Here is a 20,173-nt window from a genome sequence, read left to right as displayed (position 1 = left end):
CTACTCAAAAGTACGACACTCTACGCAACTCCCTCAATGCCATTCCACCAGACTTTTTATACACTTGACTCTGTGGCACACTACTCCACTCTACTCTACTGTACTCCACTATACACCATTCCAAAGTATGTATGCTACTCTAGGCCACTCTTTGCTACCACACTGTACCGCTCTATATTGTACTCCACACTACTCCCCTCTACAGCACTCTAATGAACTCAATGGCTCTCTACCCTATTCCACTCTATAACAGTTTCCAAGACCCTATGACACGCCGGGCCATTCCACTGTGCACCACCTATCACTCCACTCGATGACACTTTACTGTGTGCTACGCCAGGCCACTCTACTCCACTCCTTGACACTCAATTCTTTGACATAACACTCCACTCTAGGACACTTTACTTCACTCTATTCTATGCAATTCCACCTGACTCCACTTCACTATACGATACTTTACCCCACTCTACACCACTGTTCGACACTCCACTCTACACCACTCCACTATATGACACTTTCCTCCACTCTATGCAACTACACCCTACAAACCTTTACTACACTGTATAACACTCTACGCCACTCTAGCCCTATACACTCCACTGTACAACTCTGTACTGCACTCTCTTCCGCTACACTCCACCATAGAACACTCTACTCCACTCTTCAAGACATTCTCACTCCATTCTACTGCACTCCACACCACTCTACGAGACTCCACTCCAGTCTATAACACTTTATTCCACTATACGCTACGCCACTCCACTTTACGACACTACACTCTACCACGCTAAACTGAATGACACTCTCCTCCATGGTATTGCATGACATTGTACATAATGACTCTCTACTCAACAACATTGGACTCTGCAATTTGAAGCTAATTTTTATTGAAAATATAAAGCATTGAAATTTAAGGAAAAAAACAAAGGTTAAAACTTAGTTATAGTTAGGAAAACTTTATTTATTCTTTCTATACAAACCAAACATAAACTACACAAACATTAGAAATTCTAAAGTTATAGTTATACCTTCAATTAATAATTTACGTAACATCTTTAAATTACTATAACTTTATTTATTCTTTTAATAAAAACAAAGCTTAAACTACACATACATTACAAAATCTAAAGTCAAAGTTATTCCTTAAATTTATAATTTGCGCACCACCTTCAAATTATTCAAACTTGCGCTCCTCCATACACAGCGTAGTGAACTCGGGAGCCACACCACATTAACTATAACTAGCCATTCTACCAAGCACTGTGTTCTAATAAATGATGTAATTTGCAATGTTATACATGTTGTTATGAATGCTACAATTAAAGATGGTGTAAGTGATGTAATTTCAAATGGTATAAGAAGTGCACAGAGAAGGTGCGAGTTATAGTTAATGTTTAACAGTACTTTAAACTACACTCGTTGGTACAGTTGATAGGGTCTCAGATATCAATTTCATAACTTGCACTAATGATACCCAGCTGTTGAATTCTATTGACAAGACAGTGCCTGTCTATGCAATATTGCAGTCTATGTGGTTTCTCAGGACTGTGCGTTAACATTGCTTTTTGACAATCATTTAATTTTTTGACATTTAATGTTGATAAGACGGAGATCTTATTTTATTCTTGTGCCTCCCCCTCTAGTGTCATCACTATGGACTTCTGACCAGGGTAACATGACTCTCCACCCTCTCCAGCTAGTTTTGTGCGTAACTTTGTGTGTAAATCCATCTGTCAACTAACTTGTTTCCCATTTGCAGGTCCTGTGAAAAATCTTACCTTTAGTTCCTTTCCCAGTAGGGGCCTGACTGTACAACCCTAATTTTAAACCATTTGGACTACTGCAATTCCTTATTCTTTGACTCACCTGCAGAACTCCTAAAATGTTTATAACAGATTCAGAATGCAGCTGGCAGACAGCAATTGCAATAGCCTCTTTTGACACAGTTGAACACTTTATAATGGTTACCATATACCACAAGAATCAGTTTTAGTTCCTTATTCATGGTCCATAGGGCCGTTAACTGAAAGGACCTTAGTATCTTCAATGAAAATATGCCTTAGACTCTGGCGCACAATTTGTGTTCGGCAGAGGCTACGCTAGTTCCAATACCTCATTTTTAGAGGGTGAGATTAGGAAGTAGATCATTCTCAGTTGGAGGTCCTCTCTCTGGAATCTGATCCCTCATTCTTTGCACAAGACAGAAGATTTGCTCTCATTTAGGAAAGCCTTGAAAACTTGGCTTTATTCGCAATAGTTGCCTACTGCTAGTATGATGTTTCCATTAGTCTCTTACCTGAGCACCAGGATACCTTTTAAGTCTCAGTTGTACTTTAGAAATGTAATTAAAATAACAGAACACAGCATTACATTCTTATTCACAACATCCATCCCTGCCATTAGAAACTCATTCACTATTCCCAGCTCACCTCAGCTTTCTCAGCTCTAGTTTGACTTCTGATCCAAAATCATAGCCATCAGAACTACCCTCCCTACACTCTGCATGGTAGTCCTACTGTCTTGGAAATTCTCCTCCTGTCCCACCCAACCACTCTGCCCAACAGTTTCTCTCCCCTTCTGTGTCTATGCTGCACTCCTACTATGTGCTCAAATTCTTCAATTTAGCCTCACACCATGAAACTTTACCATTGTGACCTGGGCTGCTTGACCTCACTCAATAATATAAGGAACACAATGACTCATATCAACTGTAGTTCTGCCACTGCTAAAATACTCCTGCTGCTTCCTCTTTTACCTTCAATTATCACCTCATCTTCCCACGTTTTCTTCTTTAAAGAGTTTGAAGGCCTTGTATTTAACTGTTCACCTTTCTCATCACACAAACCTTATTAACAATCTTCAATCAAGCTTCCGGACTCTTTACTCAATTAAATCTTCCCTCTTTTACATGTCTAACTTCATGACCTCTTCTCCCCACAATCACCACTCTTCTACACTTATGCTCTTTAGTCTTTGTAAGATTTTATACAGCTGACCACTCACACCACAAGCACATGGACTATTACCACTATTGGCATTATTGGTTCACTCTGTAACTAATGTCTTCCTATCCTTCCTCATCTAATAGTCCTCTTTACTTCCCGCATCTCAATTTTTCAACCTGTGGGTGTCCTGAAAAAATCAGTCATGTACAGACCCCTACTCAACTTTTACATCACTTCATGTAGTGATATTGTCTTCTCTCTCTAGTTCTGCTATCACTTTTACTTGGACATCACCCAATTCATCTTCCTGCTCCTCACATCAAACTCCCTCAAAACACCGTTCTCCAGTCATGGATCACCGACTACCTAATATCCATTTTCCAATCTACGGTTCTTTCCTTCCTCTTGCTGAACTCAGGAAAGCAAAGATAACTTTTTCCCCCTTGATAAACTAGCTCTGTTTTGTTCACCTAGAAATCTCACTGTGCTTTTCAACCCTTTCAAGCATCCGGAATCCTAAACAATCACCACAACTGCTAGACGGAACTTTTAAATATATAAATATAAGTAAGAGCCATCCAAACCAGAGGTCTTCAAACTGTGGGGCGTTCTTCCCTGGGGGCTGTAGCTACATTTCCAGGGGGGGCGCAAAAGGCTCAACAAGTACTTGTAAATGAAGATGGCCTGGATGTGCAGCTGGGCACGTTTCCAGGCTGTCTTCATTTGCTTGCCGTCCCTGATGTGGTTAAGAATTCATACATCGGTAATCTCATAATGTAAAAATATATTTCCATTTGATTAATTTAATTTGCATTTATTTTTTGTTTAAGGTTTCTATATTATTTTATATTCGGGTAACTCAAAGTGGAAAAGAAAATATTTACCGAATATTTTGTTTATTTTAGCCATGTGGTGGCAGGGTCAAAAACGTGGCTAAAAAGAACAAAATATTCCTCAAGTGGTTTGTTTTTCACTTTCAGTTAATTGCATATGAAATAATGCAGAAACCTTAAACAAAAAATCAATGCAAGTTAATCTAATCAGATAGAAATACATTCTTTTACGTTATGAAATTTCATTTGGGTTAAGTGTTATCGTTTCTACAATGCTATCCATGGTCTTGATCCCTAATACTTTTCGGCAAAGATTAATTTAACCCAAACTATCCATTCATTAAGGTCCACAAATAGGAGCCTTCTATCAACTGGCCCTATTTCATCAGGACATTCTCAAGTCTGAGTTTCATTGTCAGCAAGGATAAAGCCAGCTCGTTCAAGATTTTGCTCGCTTATTAAGATCACTTTTGCCAACCAAACTATTTTCATTCAATTGCAGGCATTTGGAAATGTGTGATTAGTGGTGTTATCCTCAAATACTGTGTTTTATGAGTGCCCTCAATTACGTATAATGGACGTAAAATTGGAATACGTTTCAAAATTATGTGATATCCATAATCCGAAATTATTTCAGAGGCAAATGGAAAGAAATACACAACACATTTAAAGAAATATTTATAGTGGGTGGCATAAGGTTGGGATTTACCAGGAGAGCTGAGAGTGGTTGCTTTTAGAGTTTATGCATAACACATTTTCGTATCAAATCTCCATTCCATTTCCCCTTGAATGAAATGAAAACGTGCTCGGCATGTATTGCATGTTTTTTAAGTCTGAGGGTAACTGGTATTTGATTTTACCATATGGTATGTATAACACATTTACTTACAGTAGCTATCAGGCCGTCCTCTTCTAACATTAGTGTGTTATTGTTTTACATCCACACACAAAGTAGCTCCCTTAAGTGTCAGGGACTACTGTGGCAATGTGTGCGTTTAGAGAATAAAAAATAGTTTTACTTTTAGTCAACGTTTTCTTGATTGATGAGGGCACTGCAGCTCCACCAAGATAAACGTTTTGTAAACATCATGGCAAAACAAAACAAGCACTGATAAAGTCAAAAGGCTGGTGGCAATGCAATGCTTTGTTAGCGCTTGCTTATACTGGTTGGAGAAAAGGAATTACTCTTTCTAGTTAGCTATCAATTAGTTGACCTGAGAAAGGAACCAGTGTTTACCTTTAAATTAGCATACTTATATGCGGAAAATCCTCATGTTAAATGGAAAAATCAGGAGAAACGATTGTAAGTGTGAGTAAAGATTGCCAAAGTGAAAGTCCATAGGTTTAGTGTGCCGAGGACTTATTTCCAGTATGAGTGACTCTCGCTATTCCCCCACCCCGCAATTGTGAGGAAATATAGTGCAGTCAAAGACATTGCCTGTGGATTCGTTTCCATGGCTGGCCTGAATGCCAACAACCATTACTGTAGCTTAAGGTAGTTGAACATTCCATCAGAAAACTGAAAAGCAATTTTACAATAAAATTGTTAATTTTGATTGAATGCTCCATTTTATTTGAGCTATTTGTGATCATGTATTTATTAAAATATAGTTTCGTAAAATGTTGTTTTAGTGAGAAAATGTAGTGCGTATTCTTGTACCTAGTTAGTGCTTTCAAACAAAATGTACTTCTGGGTGACTAATTGAATACCAGAAAATGAAATTAAATCCATTTAGTAAAGGATCGAGTTAGCCAACCCAGCTGGATTATTATTTCTGATATACAGCTTGACAAAACGACTCGTTAGTTATATTTTTAGTAATATATCAGGATTTTAATGGGAAGAATAAGTCTCCATTACATTACGTGAATACTACCACAAGGTAATGCCTATCCCTTCATTTACATTGTTAAATAAAGTAAATCTCGATATTTTGCCATAAGGATGTTTTTACATTACCTTGCATTCGAGACTGTATTGTTTTTATCTCTTCACTGTAGTTTTTGTTACTCTGACGAAGATTTTGATTCTCCATCTCAAGCTGATTAAAAAAAACATAGATTGTTAGTTCAGTAGACCCTGTGAGCCTGAGCTTTGACGTTTAAACACTTTATACAAACACATACTCTAGCCCCTATAAGCTCCGTTTATCGCCCAATGGGCTAAGAATGCTCATTCAGTGGTTTGACAGGTTCCACTTTTGAACATTCCACATAACATTAGGCAGGCAGGCAGGAACAATACAAGATTTGACATCTGTGTTGCGTGTCCACCTGTTCGAACGCACCTGCAGCAATCAAACCAGAGGGCTTGATTTACAAAAGTATATATATCTTTTGTGTAAGTGTGTAGTTCGGTATTCACAAACCAGTCGTGGCTCACTGGGATTACAGGAGGCGGAGGGAAAAGGAATTAAGGAATTTTAATTAAAAAAAATTATAAATTTACCTTTGTGCCGCTTCTCGCCACACCGCTCCTCTCTTCCATCCTGCAGTACAGGCTCCCAGCCTGTCCTGGGGCCAATCCTGACGCTGCTCAGAGCAGCATCAGGATTGGCTGGGAGCCCCCAACCAGGGCGCTCCCAGGCAGACTGGGAGCCTGTGCAGGCTCTCTCCAGCCCAACAACTGTGTTGCCGGGCTAGATAGAGCCTACTGCGCATGTATGTTTGGCTGGCCGGAGACAATAAACATCGTTTATTGTCCCTTCTTTGTGAAAGGTTTGCAGCTCCGGCTGCTGGCAGGGGGACGATGCTCCTCTGCCGAAACAGAGAAGCTGCCACTGTCACAAACTACAATTTAGTCGCAATCAAAGAACTCCGCACAAAAAAAATAATAATACTGTCCTAGGTTTTTATGTGCAGAGCTCTCCGCCCCGGGTCTCCGCAGTCATAAAGTTATTATTAATTTGTAGTTTGTGAATACCGAAAAAGAGTAAACTTACACAAAAGACTAAGTTAACTGTTATGAATCAGGCCCATAGACTTTATCCAGCTGGTCCTCAAGCTTCTCAAAGCAATGCAACAATTGACTACTGAAAATCTCAACAGTCCGGAGATAAAAAGTTCAGAAAACATTTACACCCTCAGAATTAACACACACTAAAAGGTTGTGGCAGACATGCACTCCTCAAATGCACCTCTCTATCTGCCATCAACGCTTATACCCAATAATGTAATTGTATGCCATTCCGTGACAACACAGGTCACATGACCAAGAGCCAGAAATCCTGCCATCTACTGCATAGTGCTTTCTATCAGAATTGTTCTTGCTTTCGACTATCGACTGTATTTTTTACCCAAACTGTTGCTTCTGCAGGTGTTTCCACATGACATATGGGGGAACCTACAAAACTGCTTTTCTCCATCTGCCTTCAGCACTTTGCCCTTTCCCACTTGTGCCACTGGATCACATTACCATTAAGGCAGCACTACTATTTGTAGGCTTTAACATTTACTGCACTTGTACATTATCATCTCTCCACTTCCCCCAAGCATGTTATTTCTCTGAGCCACCGGGCATGGGGAGTTGCAGTTTTATTATTTGCCATTATAGTTAGTGTTTATCTTGTTATCACAATATGACATGCCATTTATTCTAGTGCATTTCTACATTCAAGTTCATCATATTGTGTGCACCTTAGGCCTAGCTCATACATAGGCAGTTGTATTGCTGTCCTTATCACTTCCTTTATTCCTAAAGTAAAATTCAGCATAAGGCTTTTGCTCGAAACTGGCCCTGTGCCTCAGCACACTCTTCTGAGATAGCTGACCTTATTCCAAGCCCCGCAAGTTAAGTTTTTACTTCTTACTAAAACCTGGTTTTCAGCCTCTTCCCCACCTTGTTTTTACACACTATTGACAGAGAAATTATTTTGCCATCACACTGACCTGGGTGAGAGGCTAGGGCGGTAATAATGTGTTGCAATGCCTAACAATGCTCTCTTCATTCCATGCAGTTGTATTCTTCCTTTGAGTAGTCACCTATTGTAAAGACCACCCCCCACTGCAAAATAAGATTTTCATATAATTAACAGACCACCAAACCTGAGCGGTGGGCTGAACTGGACGACCTCACTATTGGGGGCTGCTACAGCGAGGGAAAATTCCTGACAGGGCTTGAGATGATGGACAATTTGGGCCTCCCAGCCATGCATTTCCTTTTATATGGAAAGATATCGGGCATGGCACAAGCGCTGTGGGGAACCGGGCAATCTGAGCTGGCCATACATGGAGCCCTACAGTTAATATTATCTATGGGAGTGGGAGCAGATTGATCGCCTGCTTTTAAAAGACACTCCTGAATATGTTTATGCCCCATCTCATGCTTTGAGGGTCCGATGGGAGACCCATCTCCAGAAAAAACTTACGGAGAAGCAAAGGTCTAAGACACTGGAAAACACACAGAAGGTCTCTCGCAATGCAATACTTACATACACACAGTTCAATTATATCCACACAACCTACTTAACCCACAAGCAGCTAATAAAAATGGTCCCCATCACTGTCCATACTTTTCCTCGATGTGGCCTGGCCAGTGCTGATTTTATGCGCATGGTAGGGGGGGGGAGGTGGAGACAAATTGGGGGAAGATCCTGGAGTGCTTGGGCGGGGTGTTGGGAGATTCCACATCTGCCTGAAATATGCTTATTGGAACTCACACAAGGGAACATAAACCAGAGGTGTGGGATGTAGGTTTCTGATGTTAGCTCCGACGCTGGCCAAATGGTGCAAAGCCCTGCACTGGACGGCCAATAGGGCCCTGTCCACCATACAGTGGAGAAGTGATGTGGTGCAGTGGTCAAGGAGCAAACACTTAGCACTGAAACTGGAAGACAGTAGGGGATGCCGGAAATATCCCATTGTGGATACATAGAGTGAACTCTTAGGGATGTTTGAACACCCAGAGTTAGTGCGGGGACTACACCTGCCAACCCCAGAGGTACGAGAATTAACTGTTGCCCCAATGTCTGTGGCCTGTGTATTGAGACTGGAGCCCTAACAGTTGAAGTGTTCATGTTGGTGGGTGGGCGGTTTGGGTTTGCAAAATTGTTTTATTCCTGTTGTTGCAAAGCATATCATGATCTGTGGCAACTGTTACATTGTAAACACAGACGTGACCGTTATCATGGCATTAGCAGAGATACAACTCGGTTTTGTTAATAAAGGTGTAAAAAACTGAAAACAACCTGAATTACCCCAAATAATGACCTGTTTCAACATCAACCTCTGCCTGCCTGATATTAAAAGTAGTATGTTTTCACTTAATATTACCTACGCAGAAAATGCAAACTGGCAGGATCCTTCCTTTTTATTAGAACATTGGAATGTTGGTAGCTCCATTGAAAACAATGGAGTGCTGCGGGCTTTTACTGGCCGGTAAAAGCCCGCAGCGCCAACATTCCAATGTTCGCTTTGTTCACAGCAACAGCTGTGAACAAAGCCTCACGGAGCCCGAAGGGATTTTAATCCCCTCGGACTCCGTGAACATTTTTTTTTTAATAGAACATTCTGCCCTGAGTGGCAGAATGTTCTAATAGCCTTAGAACCCGCAGTAGCGGGCTCTACCGGCTATTAAAGACCCTTTCCCTTATTAAATGCCCTCGCCTTCGGCTCGGGCATTTAACGCGGGAGCAGGCCTTTAATAGCCGGTAGAGGCCGCTACGGCAGGTTCTAAGGCTATAGTTCATACTTGACAGCACAGCTTCCTGCCAGAGGGTTTGTCACTAGTTATCTAGAAATATGCATAAACAGCTCTAATATCAATGTATTTTCTGTTTAGTGTATCATTCCACCTTCTAGGAAGTCCTCCTATTGGCATGCATGAGAGACACCGTTTTCTGCTTGTGGGAAGAGTAAGGGGGGCACAGAAGTCACTATGAATGGAAGGCTTCAAACTCTAAAACCAACACACCAGGTATGATCTAAACAGACTGCCAGACTTGCGGTGGTGGTCGGACTGCCATGGTTGTGGCGGTTGACCACCACATTACGAGGTTGGCTGGCAGACCCTCCAACCTACCACCATCCTAGCCAGGACCGCTGATCCCGATGGGATGACAGCAGTGCAGGTTGTAATCAGCCACGGTGGTGATAAACACAGCGCCGCCCTGCTGATTACAACTTTGTTCTCCACCAGACTTTTCATGGCTGTTCTACTGCCATGAAAAGTCTGGCAAAGAACAAGTGAGGGCCCCCCTGCATAGCACCCTCGAAATGTGCTCTGTCTGAGGTGCAGACAGTGCACATTTCGAGGGTGCTGTTGCCCCCTGCATGCAGCAGCATTGCTGCCAGCTCTATTATGAGCCGGCAGCAATGCTTCCCACCTGTAAAGCCCAGTGGGAAAGTCGTAATATGGCCGGTAGGGAGACCACCACCTCGATGGCCGTCTCCTCACCACGGGTCTGACACTTGGCAAACCAGACCGCGAAACTCGTGATCAGGCCGTAGGTATGTAAATGCTTTACATTATGGCCCTCATTCTGACCCTGGCGGTTTGTAACCGCCAGGGCAGAGGGCAGAGGAAGCACCGCCAACAGGCTGGCGGTGCTTCCGGGGCAATTCTGACCGCGGCAGTAAAGCCGCGGTCAGAAAAGGGGAACCAGCGGTTTCCCGCCGGTTTTCCCCTGCCCCAGGGAATACTCCATGGCGGCGCTGCTTGCAGCGCCGCCATGGGGATTCCGACCCCCTTCCCGCCAGCCTTACTGGCGGTTTACACCGCCAGGAAGAGGCTGGCGGGAACGGGTGTCGTGGGGCCCCCTAACAGGGCCCCATTAAGATTTTCAGTGTCTGCTTGGCAGACACTGAAAATCGCGACGGGTGCAACTGCACCCGTCGCACCCCAGCAAATCCGCCGGCTCCATTCGGAGCCGGCTTCATCTTTGCTGGGGCTTTCCCGCTGGGCCGGCGGGCGATCTTTTGAAGATCGCCCGCCGGCCCAGCGGGAAAGTTAGAATGCTCCCCACGGTCATTTGACCGCGGGGCGGTGTTTGGGCGGAATGACCCCCCATGTGTTGTGTAATTTTTAAAGGGAATCATTTTTGTGTGGGAAAAATCTACATTAATATAATTTTCTTTAAAAAAAACTAACAAACATTTACATATTGTCCTAATGAATTGTGTCACTACTTTACACAGACTCCCACTTTATTCCCAATGTTGGATCAGCTGGCTTATTTTCAGTTTCATCATGCCCCTTACAAAAAACTGAATGTGCAATTTTAGTTTGAGGGAGCCAATTGCTATCTCGTAGCACTGTTACTGCCGGACTGACCGGCGGGAACGCTCTATCCTGTCGGGATCGGAGATCCTGGCGGGGACGGCAGTATGTTGGCGGGTCTGCCCACCAACCTCGTAATGTGGAGTTTGGACCGCCACAACCACGGCAGTCCAACTGCCACAGCAAATCTGGGGGGTGTGTTGACCTCGGAGATTTCAAGCTTGTGGTCAGCGTCTTCTGCATGACAACAGAGGCACAGTGAAAAGGCCTTCTGATACATGTTGTAAGCCTATCCAGAGTGAGATATGCTCTATGTAACATGTAGAATGAATTTAAATCTCAAATTACTTGAGACTTTTTTGAATATTGTAGCAAATACGCTCATTCTATGTCTAAGAACTGCTGGGAAACATCAAACTTCCATTTAGTTTTTAAGGACACCAGTGGTATCTTGAGGTGAGCTTGGAGTCCCTGATAGAACCAGAGTATTAGTAGTCTACCATGTTCCATAGTAAGCAACACATGAAGCAGTTCATGGGTCACAGGTTCTCTCCCATCTGGCACCCAGTACTGCCGGACAAAATGAAGAATTCTGGTGCTCATTAGAAAGAGGGCTTCTGGTAAAGCATGTGCATGTATGAAATCAGTATGAGACATAAACACACCATCCTGAAATTAACATCTATAGGCCCCTTTTCCCAGTCTTTTCTCAGTTTCTAGGGTGTGCCACCTTCCCTCCTAGCCGCAGGGCTTCAAACAGACACTCTTCTGCTCCATATCCATTTCAGGGAGCAATGTGAGTGGGTAGGTCAAAGTGACCACTGTTTCCAAGAGAGAAGTGAATACTCTTTTACGTTTATTGTATATGCTCTCCATCTATTTCCTGTAGTGAGGGGGCGGGTCTAATTGGCTACTCGCAGGGAGAGTTTCACTAATCTTTACAGTTTTTCAAGGAAAACGCTGGCGGGGGTCATAATATCACTGCTAGACAGCTTGACATGACATTATCTCTGGGTCATGTGTATTTAGGAATGCCCTCCTAGTAGGAGGCCCTGAAGCATGATTCTTTGGCATTCTGTGTGCTGTTTTTTAGTTTTACCAGTGGGGGCTGCCAAAACGGGGGAGCGATTTAAGAGACGGTACCATCTAACTATGATGAGGTTATGGGCAATATCCCAGTTACACCGAGACGATATGGGCACTGCACTACTAACTAAGGCTACCAAATGGGAAGGACTAACATAACCAGGGCCAGACAATAAGCACTTTTTTGAGTACCATAACTTTTCTAACTTGTGGAGTTCATTATACAGTGATAGCATTTTGTCAGTACGCACATTTACTCTCAATCACATTCATTGAGGTGGTGCTGTTTAAGCACGCATTTAGGAGTGCTTTATTTAGGAAACAATTGAGCTGGTGGGAGCTGTTACTCCGGGGTCACTCCCAACCTACTGAGAGCAGCTATGGACAGGTCTTGATTTTCAATGTTTTCAAGATGACATCCATTTAAGTAACACTGCTGTCAACTTATGCTTCTAACTTAACCAGTATTTCACTGAATATAACTCTTCTTTGATATTAGGATTTTCTGCAAAGCCATTCCCACACCCTTAGGCCCTCATTACTTAATTAAGTTGCCTCGTACATCCCTAGTTTTAGAGATAGGTTGACAGCTAGCAAATGAGCTAGGATGAACCTGAGACAGTCAATGTTTTGCTCTGCTTTCATTAATCTAATTTTGGATAGATTACTTTATTGGAGGAGCAGCTAGCTTCCATGAAATTCCCAAGAGGCTTGTACCTGAATCTAAGAGGGTAAGAATGACTCTGTGGTGTGTGTCTATCAGCCTTTTTTTTTGCATGTTTATATAGAGCACAAGTTTGGCTTGCAGTGTTCACTTGCACATGATGCACTTGTTTTAAAAGAAAAAAGTGCATCCACGACATTGTGTATATTTAATTACTGTTCTATTATTTGTCTTTTAATCCAGGTCCCTACATTCCAATGAGCAATATCCTATTAGGAGTTTTAGGTTTCATTTATCTAGACAATAAAGAGTATTCTTACTCTCTTACTGAGGATTAAGGATTATATGGTAGGTCCTGATGAATCGCCACTAGTTCCCTGTGACGATATTGGCAAGAACCATGTTGACCATAGGTTCTGTAGTTTAGGGAATATACACACTCAGTCCCATACATGCACCAACAGTTGAGGTGTTAGGTAGACACGTCTTCACTTTTATAGGGAACCAGACTATTACAATCTGTTGCCTTCCCTTTTCTGTTTTTAATTAATCTTGACATCGGTGTCAGGTCATAGAAAAGATTGTCTTTTTTACACCCAACGTCACTTTTAGCACGCTTGTTCAAATTTCTCACACACCCATTAACCACCGGCATTCTCTTAAAAAAAGATCTCCAGCGAAGAGCCCTCCTGAAGGGCTCGTCAGGCATTGCACTGCCGGCCTTATGAGGAGCATGGCCCGATGATGAGGCATGTCACCTAATGGTGAGTGAGGGCTATTGTTCCTAGTAAGCTAGCGCTTGTGGGGACCGTAGACTCCCACTCAAATTGGTTGAGTGGAGCCTCTAATTTCGTAACAATGCACCTTGGTTTGCAAAAGGTTCAATAGCCAGTACAAATAGGAGCATTGAAAGAGGGTAGCCCTGCAGAGTTTCACATGATACTTGATAAGAGTCAGAGATATAAGGCCCAGTTCGGGCCGTGGGTGCTCTGTATATAAGTTGCACCCACTGTATATATAATGCAGCCATCATGAAGTCCCATCCCAAGGTGTCAAAGGACTGACAAATATCCAGGAATAGACAGCCAGCAAATGGGTACTGCTCTTGAGCGTTTCCCATTCTATGAAATAAGCAACAGATATTTAGGGAGGTGTTACATCAGGGAACGAAGCTGCATTGGTCAGTGTGCAATAACCTCGGGTGCAAACGGAGCAGCCTTTTACGCAAGTATTTTATTTAGGATTTTATATTCAGTGTTTAACTGTGACAATGGTCTATATGAAGGTTCCTACCCTTTATTTTCTATTGGAGGGTGTTGCAGTACCAGAGGTTGGCCATGTGTGCTGCAAGACTTGCTACTGTTTTGTTTTGACAGTAGTAACTTACACTAGTGATCTGGGCTACACCCCTTTTTCCAGGGTGTGGATATGTGCAAGTCTACTCTTTTGAGTAACTTATATACAGACTTTGTGAATATCCAAACGTAGGAAAGTTACTCAACAGTTTAGGTGTAAATTACATGTGCAAATTATTCAGAAGCGTAAGTTACCTTTGTGAATAGCCTCAAGAGTGTGGTTGTGCACCCTTGTACTTCTCACTCTCAGAGCACCTAGTAATAGTCTGTGATATTGCAGGTGAGGGCTTTTAAAATCCAGGACAGTCAGACGAGGCTTAGTTAATGAAGCAAAATCAAAATCTGATTCAAATAAAAATACTGATGCTATCAATTAGCCTATAGTTCTTTTTCATATTGTGCATAAATCATTTTTCCACTACTCTGCTATCTAGTTCCTCAAATATTACTCAGGAGGTCTGGAAAGAAAACAACTCTCATTCTAGAAAACAAATATGAATTCTAGTGCATTAGTCTGCCTTTTTCATACCAGGTGTTTTCCATTCTTTCTTGGAACCGTTGTATTTACTTCCACTTTGGATTGTTATGATTTTGTTAAGCCGTGTGTCATTCTGATTTGAATTCTGTGAAATTATATAAATATCTAGTCCATGATGTAAAGCCTCCTTCAAGGTTAATTGATAATCAGTCTTTAGGTTATTGTATTTTCTGTTTACAGCTCAAAATAACACAGAATAGTCCAATCTTAATTACTCTTCCCTTGTTCCTACTAACAATCTACTTTTTGGAGAGAATATGTTATAGAAGACAATGATGCTGCACCTGCAGGCACAGTACTGAGTTGTCTACTCTCAGATGGTTGATGACTTGACCAGGGCTGCTGATGGTGCCGATATCAGTCTGCTTCTAATGCTAGAGTTCCCTGGAATTGTTTATTGGCGACCAAGGGGTTGTTGACCTATGGGCTTGGACTGAAAGGTCATGGAATGGCCCTTGTTCTTTTTCTCAAGAAGTACTCAATCCAATCCAATGGTTTTCTCTCATCCAAGCCCACATTGTGCTAGGTGCACAAAGGGTCTATCCTGTCTTTCAGTGTTTTTAAACTATATATTGGGCCACTAGGAGATCTGGTGACTTGCTGAGGTGTCTCCATTCATCAGTATGTCGATGGCACATTGCTTTATGTTTGAGAGTTTTATGAATCGAATGCCTTAACTGTTCCCTCTCATTAATCAAGGCTTGGCTGAAAGCAGCATGCCAAATGTTTAATACATTCAAAACTGAGTAACTACTAATTTATATTGTAAAGTTCAAACCTGCAGCTCAGTTTCAGAAATCTATTCTGACAAAACAAGGTAGTATACCTGCTTTTGTTACTAAGGGGGTGATTCTAACCCTGGCGGTCGGTGATAAAGCGGCGGCCAACCCGCCAACAGGCCGGCGGTCCAAAAAATGGAATTCTGACCCTGGCGGGAACCGCCAACACAGCCCGCCACATTAACACTCCGACCGCCACCGCGGTACAGACAAACAGCGCGGCGGTCACCGCCAACAGGCAGGCGGCAGACAATGTACCGCCCACAGTATCACAGCTCACCAATCCGCCACCTTTTCCGGGGTGGGAGCCCCGCCGATAAAAACACGGCAGAAACAGACTACGGACGGGAAAACGCTCACCAAAACACACTCCACGAGTACGGAGGACAGCATGGAACCCAAATTAAACATCCTACCTGCACTCGTCTACCTGCTCATCTACCACGAGTACGAACTCCGGCGCAGATGACAACGGTGAGTACTGCACCTACGACACACGGGAGGGGGGAGGACGAAAGGTTACGGGCACACACATATGCGACCCCCAACCCCCCAAACTATGTACACACCAATGCAGAGCAACAATGCACAGTGACACCACCCAAACCCCCCTGAAAAATGCAAAGACATAATTAAATTTTGAACCAAATTTTTATATAAAAAATAGACTCTGAGACGTATCGGCAACTATGCAAAATATCCATAACAAAATAATACTATACACACTGCCATGGCGAACCGAGGCAATTAGTCCGCTACATCCAAGTCAAATGGAACAGTCCATGGGCTACAGTGTAGCGACACAAGGGCAAAGCCCACACAGGAGACCTGAGTCCTTTGGAGAGAACACTGCAGGGGCATCTGATGAAAATACTACAGGCACCTCAGGGGGAAGGGAAGGGGGGGGCACCACAGCCACATGAGTCCACGACGCAAGATCCACGAAGGGGCCACCATGCCCACTGTGCCATCCTGGGGAGTGCAAAGCCACAGTCTCTCAAGTCTCTACAGTGGGTGGCTTGCCCACTGTACCATCCTGGGGAGTGCAAAGCCACAGTCTCTCAAGTCTCACAAGTGGGTGGCTTGCCCACTGTACCATCCTGGGGAGTGCCAAGCCACAGTCTCTCAAGTCTCTACAGTGGGTGGCTTGCCCACTGTACCATCCTGGGGAGTGCAAAGCCACAGTCTCTCAAGTGGATAACAGTCTCCACTGGTCAAGGAGGAGGCATGGGGGGCACAGTGAACCATAAACAGTGCTTGAGATGAAGGGGCCCAGCGGAGCGGTGCTGGAGATGAAGGGGCCCAGCGGAGCGGTGCTTGAGACGGCGGGGCCCAGCGGAGCGGTGCTTGAGATGAAGGGGCCCAGCGGAGCGGTGCTTGACAGGAAGGGCCCAGCGGTGCGGTGCTTGAGACGGCAGGGCCCAGCGGAGCGGTGCTGGAGCCGGCGGGGCCCAGCGGAGCGGTGCTGGAGCCGGCGGGGCCCAGCCGAGCGGTGCTTGAGATGAAGGGGCCCAGCGGAGCGGTGCTGGAGCCGGCGGGGCCCAGCGGAGCGGTGCTTGAGATGAAGGGGCCCAGCGGAGCGGTGCTGGAGCCGGCGGGGCCCAGCGGAGCGGTGCTTGAGATGAAGGGGCCCAGCGGAGCGGTGCTTAAGATTAAGGGGCCCAGCGGAGCGGTGCTTGACAGGAAGGGCCCAGCGGTGCGGTGTTTGAGACGGCGGGGTCCAGCGGAGCAGTGCTGGAGCCGGCGGGGCCCAGCGGAGCGGTGCTTGAGATGAAGGGGCCCAGCGGAGCGGTGCTTGAGACGGCGGGGCCCAGCGGAGCGGTGCTTGAGATGAAGGGGCCCAGCGGAGCGGTGCTTGAGACGGCGGGGCCCAGCGGAGCGGTGCTTGAGATGAAGGGGCCCAGCGGAGCGGTGCTGGACAGGAAGGGCCCAGCGGTGCGGTGCTTGAGACGGCGGGGCCCAGCAGAGCGGTGCTGGAGCCGGCGGGGCCCAGCGGAGCGGTGCTTGAGATGAAGGGGCCCAGCGGAGCGGTGCTGGAGCCGGCGGGGCCCAGCGGAGCGGTGCTTGAGATGAAGGGGCCCAGCGGAGCGGTGCTGGAGCCGGCGGGGCCCGGCGGGGCCCAGCGGAGCGGTGCTTGAGATGAAGGGGCCCAGCGGAGCGGTGCTTGAGATGAAGGGGCCCAGCGGAGCGGTGCTTGACAGGAAGGGCCCAGCGGTGCGGTGTTTGAGACGGCGGGGCCCAGCGGAGCGGTGCTGGAGCCGGCGGGGCCCAGCGGAGCAGTGCTTGAGATGAAGGGGCCCAGCGGAGCGGTGCTTGAGACGGCGGGGCCCAGCGGAGCGGTGCATGAGACGGCGGGGCCCAGCGGAGCGGTGCTTGAGATGAAGGGGCCCAGCGGAGCGGTGCTGGAGCCGGCGGGGCCCGGCGGGGCCCAGCGGAGCGGTGCTTGAGATGAAGGGGCCCAGCGGAGCGGTGCTTGACAGGAAGGGCCCAGCGGTGCGGTGTTTGAGACGGCGGGGCCCAGCGGAGCGGTGCTGGAGCCGGCGGGGCCCAGCGGAGCGGTGCTTGAGATGAAGGGGCCCAGCGGAGCAGTGCTTGAGATGAAGGGGCCCAGCGGAGCAGTGCATGAGACGGCGGGGCCCAGCGGAGCGGTGCTTGAGATGAAGGGGCCCAGCGGAGCGGTGCTTGACAGGAAGGGCCCAGCGGTGAGGTGCTTGAGACGGCGGGGCCCAGCGGAGCGGTGCTGGAGATGAAGGGGCCCAGCGGAGCGGTGCTGGAGATGAAGGGGCCCAGCGGAGCGGTGCTTGGGATGAAGGGGCCCAGCGGAGCAGTGCTTGAGACGGCGGGGCCCAGCGGAGCGGTGCTTGAGATGAAGGGGCCCAGCGGAGCGGTGCTTGACAGGAAGGGCCCAGCGGTGCGGTGCTTGAGACGGCGGGGCCCAGCGGAGCGGTGCTTGAGATGAAGGGGCCCAGCGGAGCGGTGCTTCAGATGAAGGGGCCCAGCGGAGCGGTGCTTGACAGGAAGGGCCCAGCGGTGCGGTGCTTGAGACGGCGGGGCCCAGCGGAGCGGTGCTGGAGCCGGCGGGGCCCAGCGGAGCGGTGCTTGAGATGAAGGGGCCCAGCGGAGCGGTGCTTGAGATGAAGGGGCCCAGCGGAGCGGTGCTTGAGACGGCGGGGCCCAGCGGAGCGGTGCTTGAGATGAAGGGGCCCAGCGGAGCGGTGCTTGACAGGAAGGGCCCAGCGGTGTGGTGCTTGAGCCGGCGGGGCCCAGCAGAGCGGTGCTTGAGATGAAGGGGCCCAGCGGAGCGGTGCTTGAGATGAAGGGGCCCAGCGGAGCGGTGCTGGAGCCGGCGGGGCCCAGCAGAGCGGTGCTTGAGATGAAGGGGCCCAGCGGAGCGGTGCTTGACAGGAAGGGCCCAGCGGAGCAGTGCTCTTCTGCACGGCGGGCCCTGTTCAGCGGTGCTCTTCTGCACGGCGGGCCCTGTTCAGCGGTGCCTATCTTCACAGCGGGCCCTGTTCAGCGGTGCTCTTCTGCACGGCAGGCCCTGTTCAGCGGTGCTCTTCTGCACGGCGGGCCCTGTTCAGCGGTGCTCTTCTGCACGCCGGGCCCTGTTCAGCGGTGCTCTTCTGCACGGCGGGCCCTGTTCAGCGGTGCTCTTCTGCACGGCGGGCCCTGTTCAGCAGTGCTTTTCTGCACGGCGGGCCCTGTTCAGCGGTGCACATCCAGTAGGTTCAAGGGAGCCAGACCTGGCCTGGACTCCGTGCTCAGACGCCCTCCGGCCGTGATGTTTCTGGCCCCTTCGGTGACGGAGTCCTGGGCCCTTTGGTGTCCTCCTTTACAGCTGGGATGTGGCATGTGGGGCCCACCTGCGCCGCGCTCCTGCTGGCTGACGTCTCCGCCCTGCTGCCCTTACGCTCCTTAGATGGGGCTCTCGGGCCCTTGCCTCCCCTAGACGTTGTGGCTGGTGAAGTGGGCGAACTCTGCTCCTTGGGGGCAGCCATGTCAGTCTTCGCACGGCGGCCCTTGTGTTTCCTGGTCCTCTTGCCGGGGGGGGGGGCTGGATGTGTCCTTGCTGCTGATGGAGGTGTCACTGCTGGCAAAGGGTGGGCTCCAGAACCCATGCACAACAGTTACACCCGAAGTTGGGCTGGTGGTGGCTGTGGTGCTCTTGGGACTCTTTGCAGATGGAGGGGGTAGGTCATCGGAGGGGAAGAGGTCAAGATTAGCCAGGAAAAGCTTTTTAGGGCCAAGGTAAAAGGTAGAAGTGGAGATGGAAGTGGAGGAAGAGGATGTGGTTGTAGGAGAGTCAGGTGTGCTGTCATTGGGTGAAGGTGCAGGTGCTGTAGGCTGTTGTGAGGTGGATGTCTGTTGGGTGGGTGTCTGCCTGCGTTTGTGTGTCTTGGAAGGGGTGGTGACAGACACAGTGGGAGAGGACACAGGGGACGTGTAAATGGCAGTGGGGGTGGTGATTGCACGCGTGCGGACTGTACAGGAGGGTGTGGTGGTGATGGTAGCACTGGCTGATGTTGGTGTGCATGCAGGTGTGAGTGGAGACGTCACAGGGAGGGAGGAGGGAGACGAGGAGGAGGGGGACACAGGGGTGGTAGTGACTGTTGGGATGTCTGCATCTGTGTGTTGCTTGGGTGAGTGTTTGTGGGATCTGTGGTGCTTGTGTCTGGATGAGCTGCCCTTGGGTGTTGAGGTGTGTGCAGGCTGTTCTGATGGTGTGGCTGGGATAGGCTGAGGAACAGGAGACAGAG

At 47.4% G+C, this 20,173-nt stretch overlaps 1 protein-coding gene across 2 annotated transcripts in view; it reads right to left on the bottom strand.

Moving 5' to 3' along the window:
• Window positions 1-20,173, bottom strand: part of PLEKHH2 (pleckstrin homology, MyTH4 and FERM domain containing H2) — an 812,518-nt gene that overhangs the window by 595,897 nt on the left and 196,448 nt on the right. For both annotated transcript variants that reach the window (XM_069233993.1, XM_069233994.1), the window contains exon 6: window positions 5,739-5,820. In XM_069233993.1, coding sequence (XP_069090094.1) covers window positions 5,739-5,820 — 82 coding nt within the window. The remainder of the gene's footprint in view (window positions 1-5,738; window positions 5,821-20,173) is intronic.

Source organism: Pleurodeles waltl, chromosome 5 (assembly GCF_031143425.1).
Source record: "Pleurodeles waltl isolate 20211129_DDA chromosome 5, aPleWal1.hap1.20221129, whole genome shotgun sequence".
In the NCBI taxonomy this organism is placed as follows: domain Eukaryota; kingdom Metazoa; phylum Chordata; class Amphibia; order Caudata; family Salamandridae; genus Pleurodeles; species Pleurodeles waltl.
This window is presented reverse-complemented; position numbering and strand designations above follow the sequence as displayed.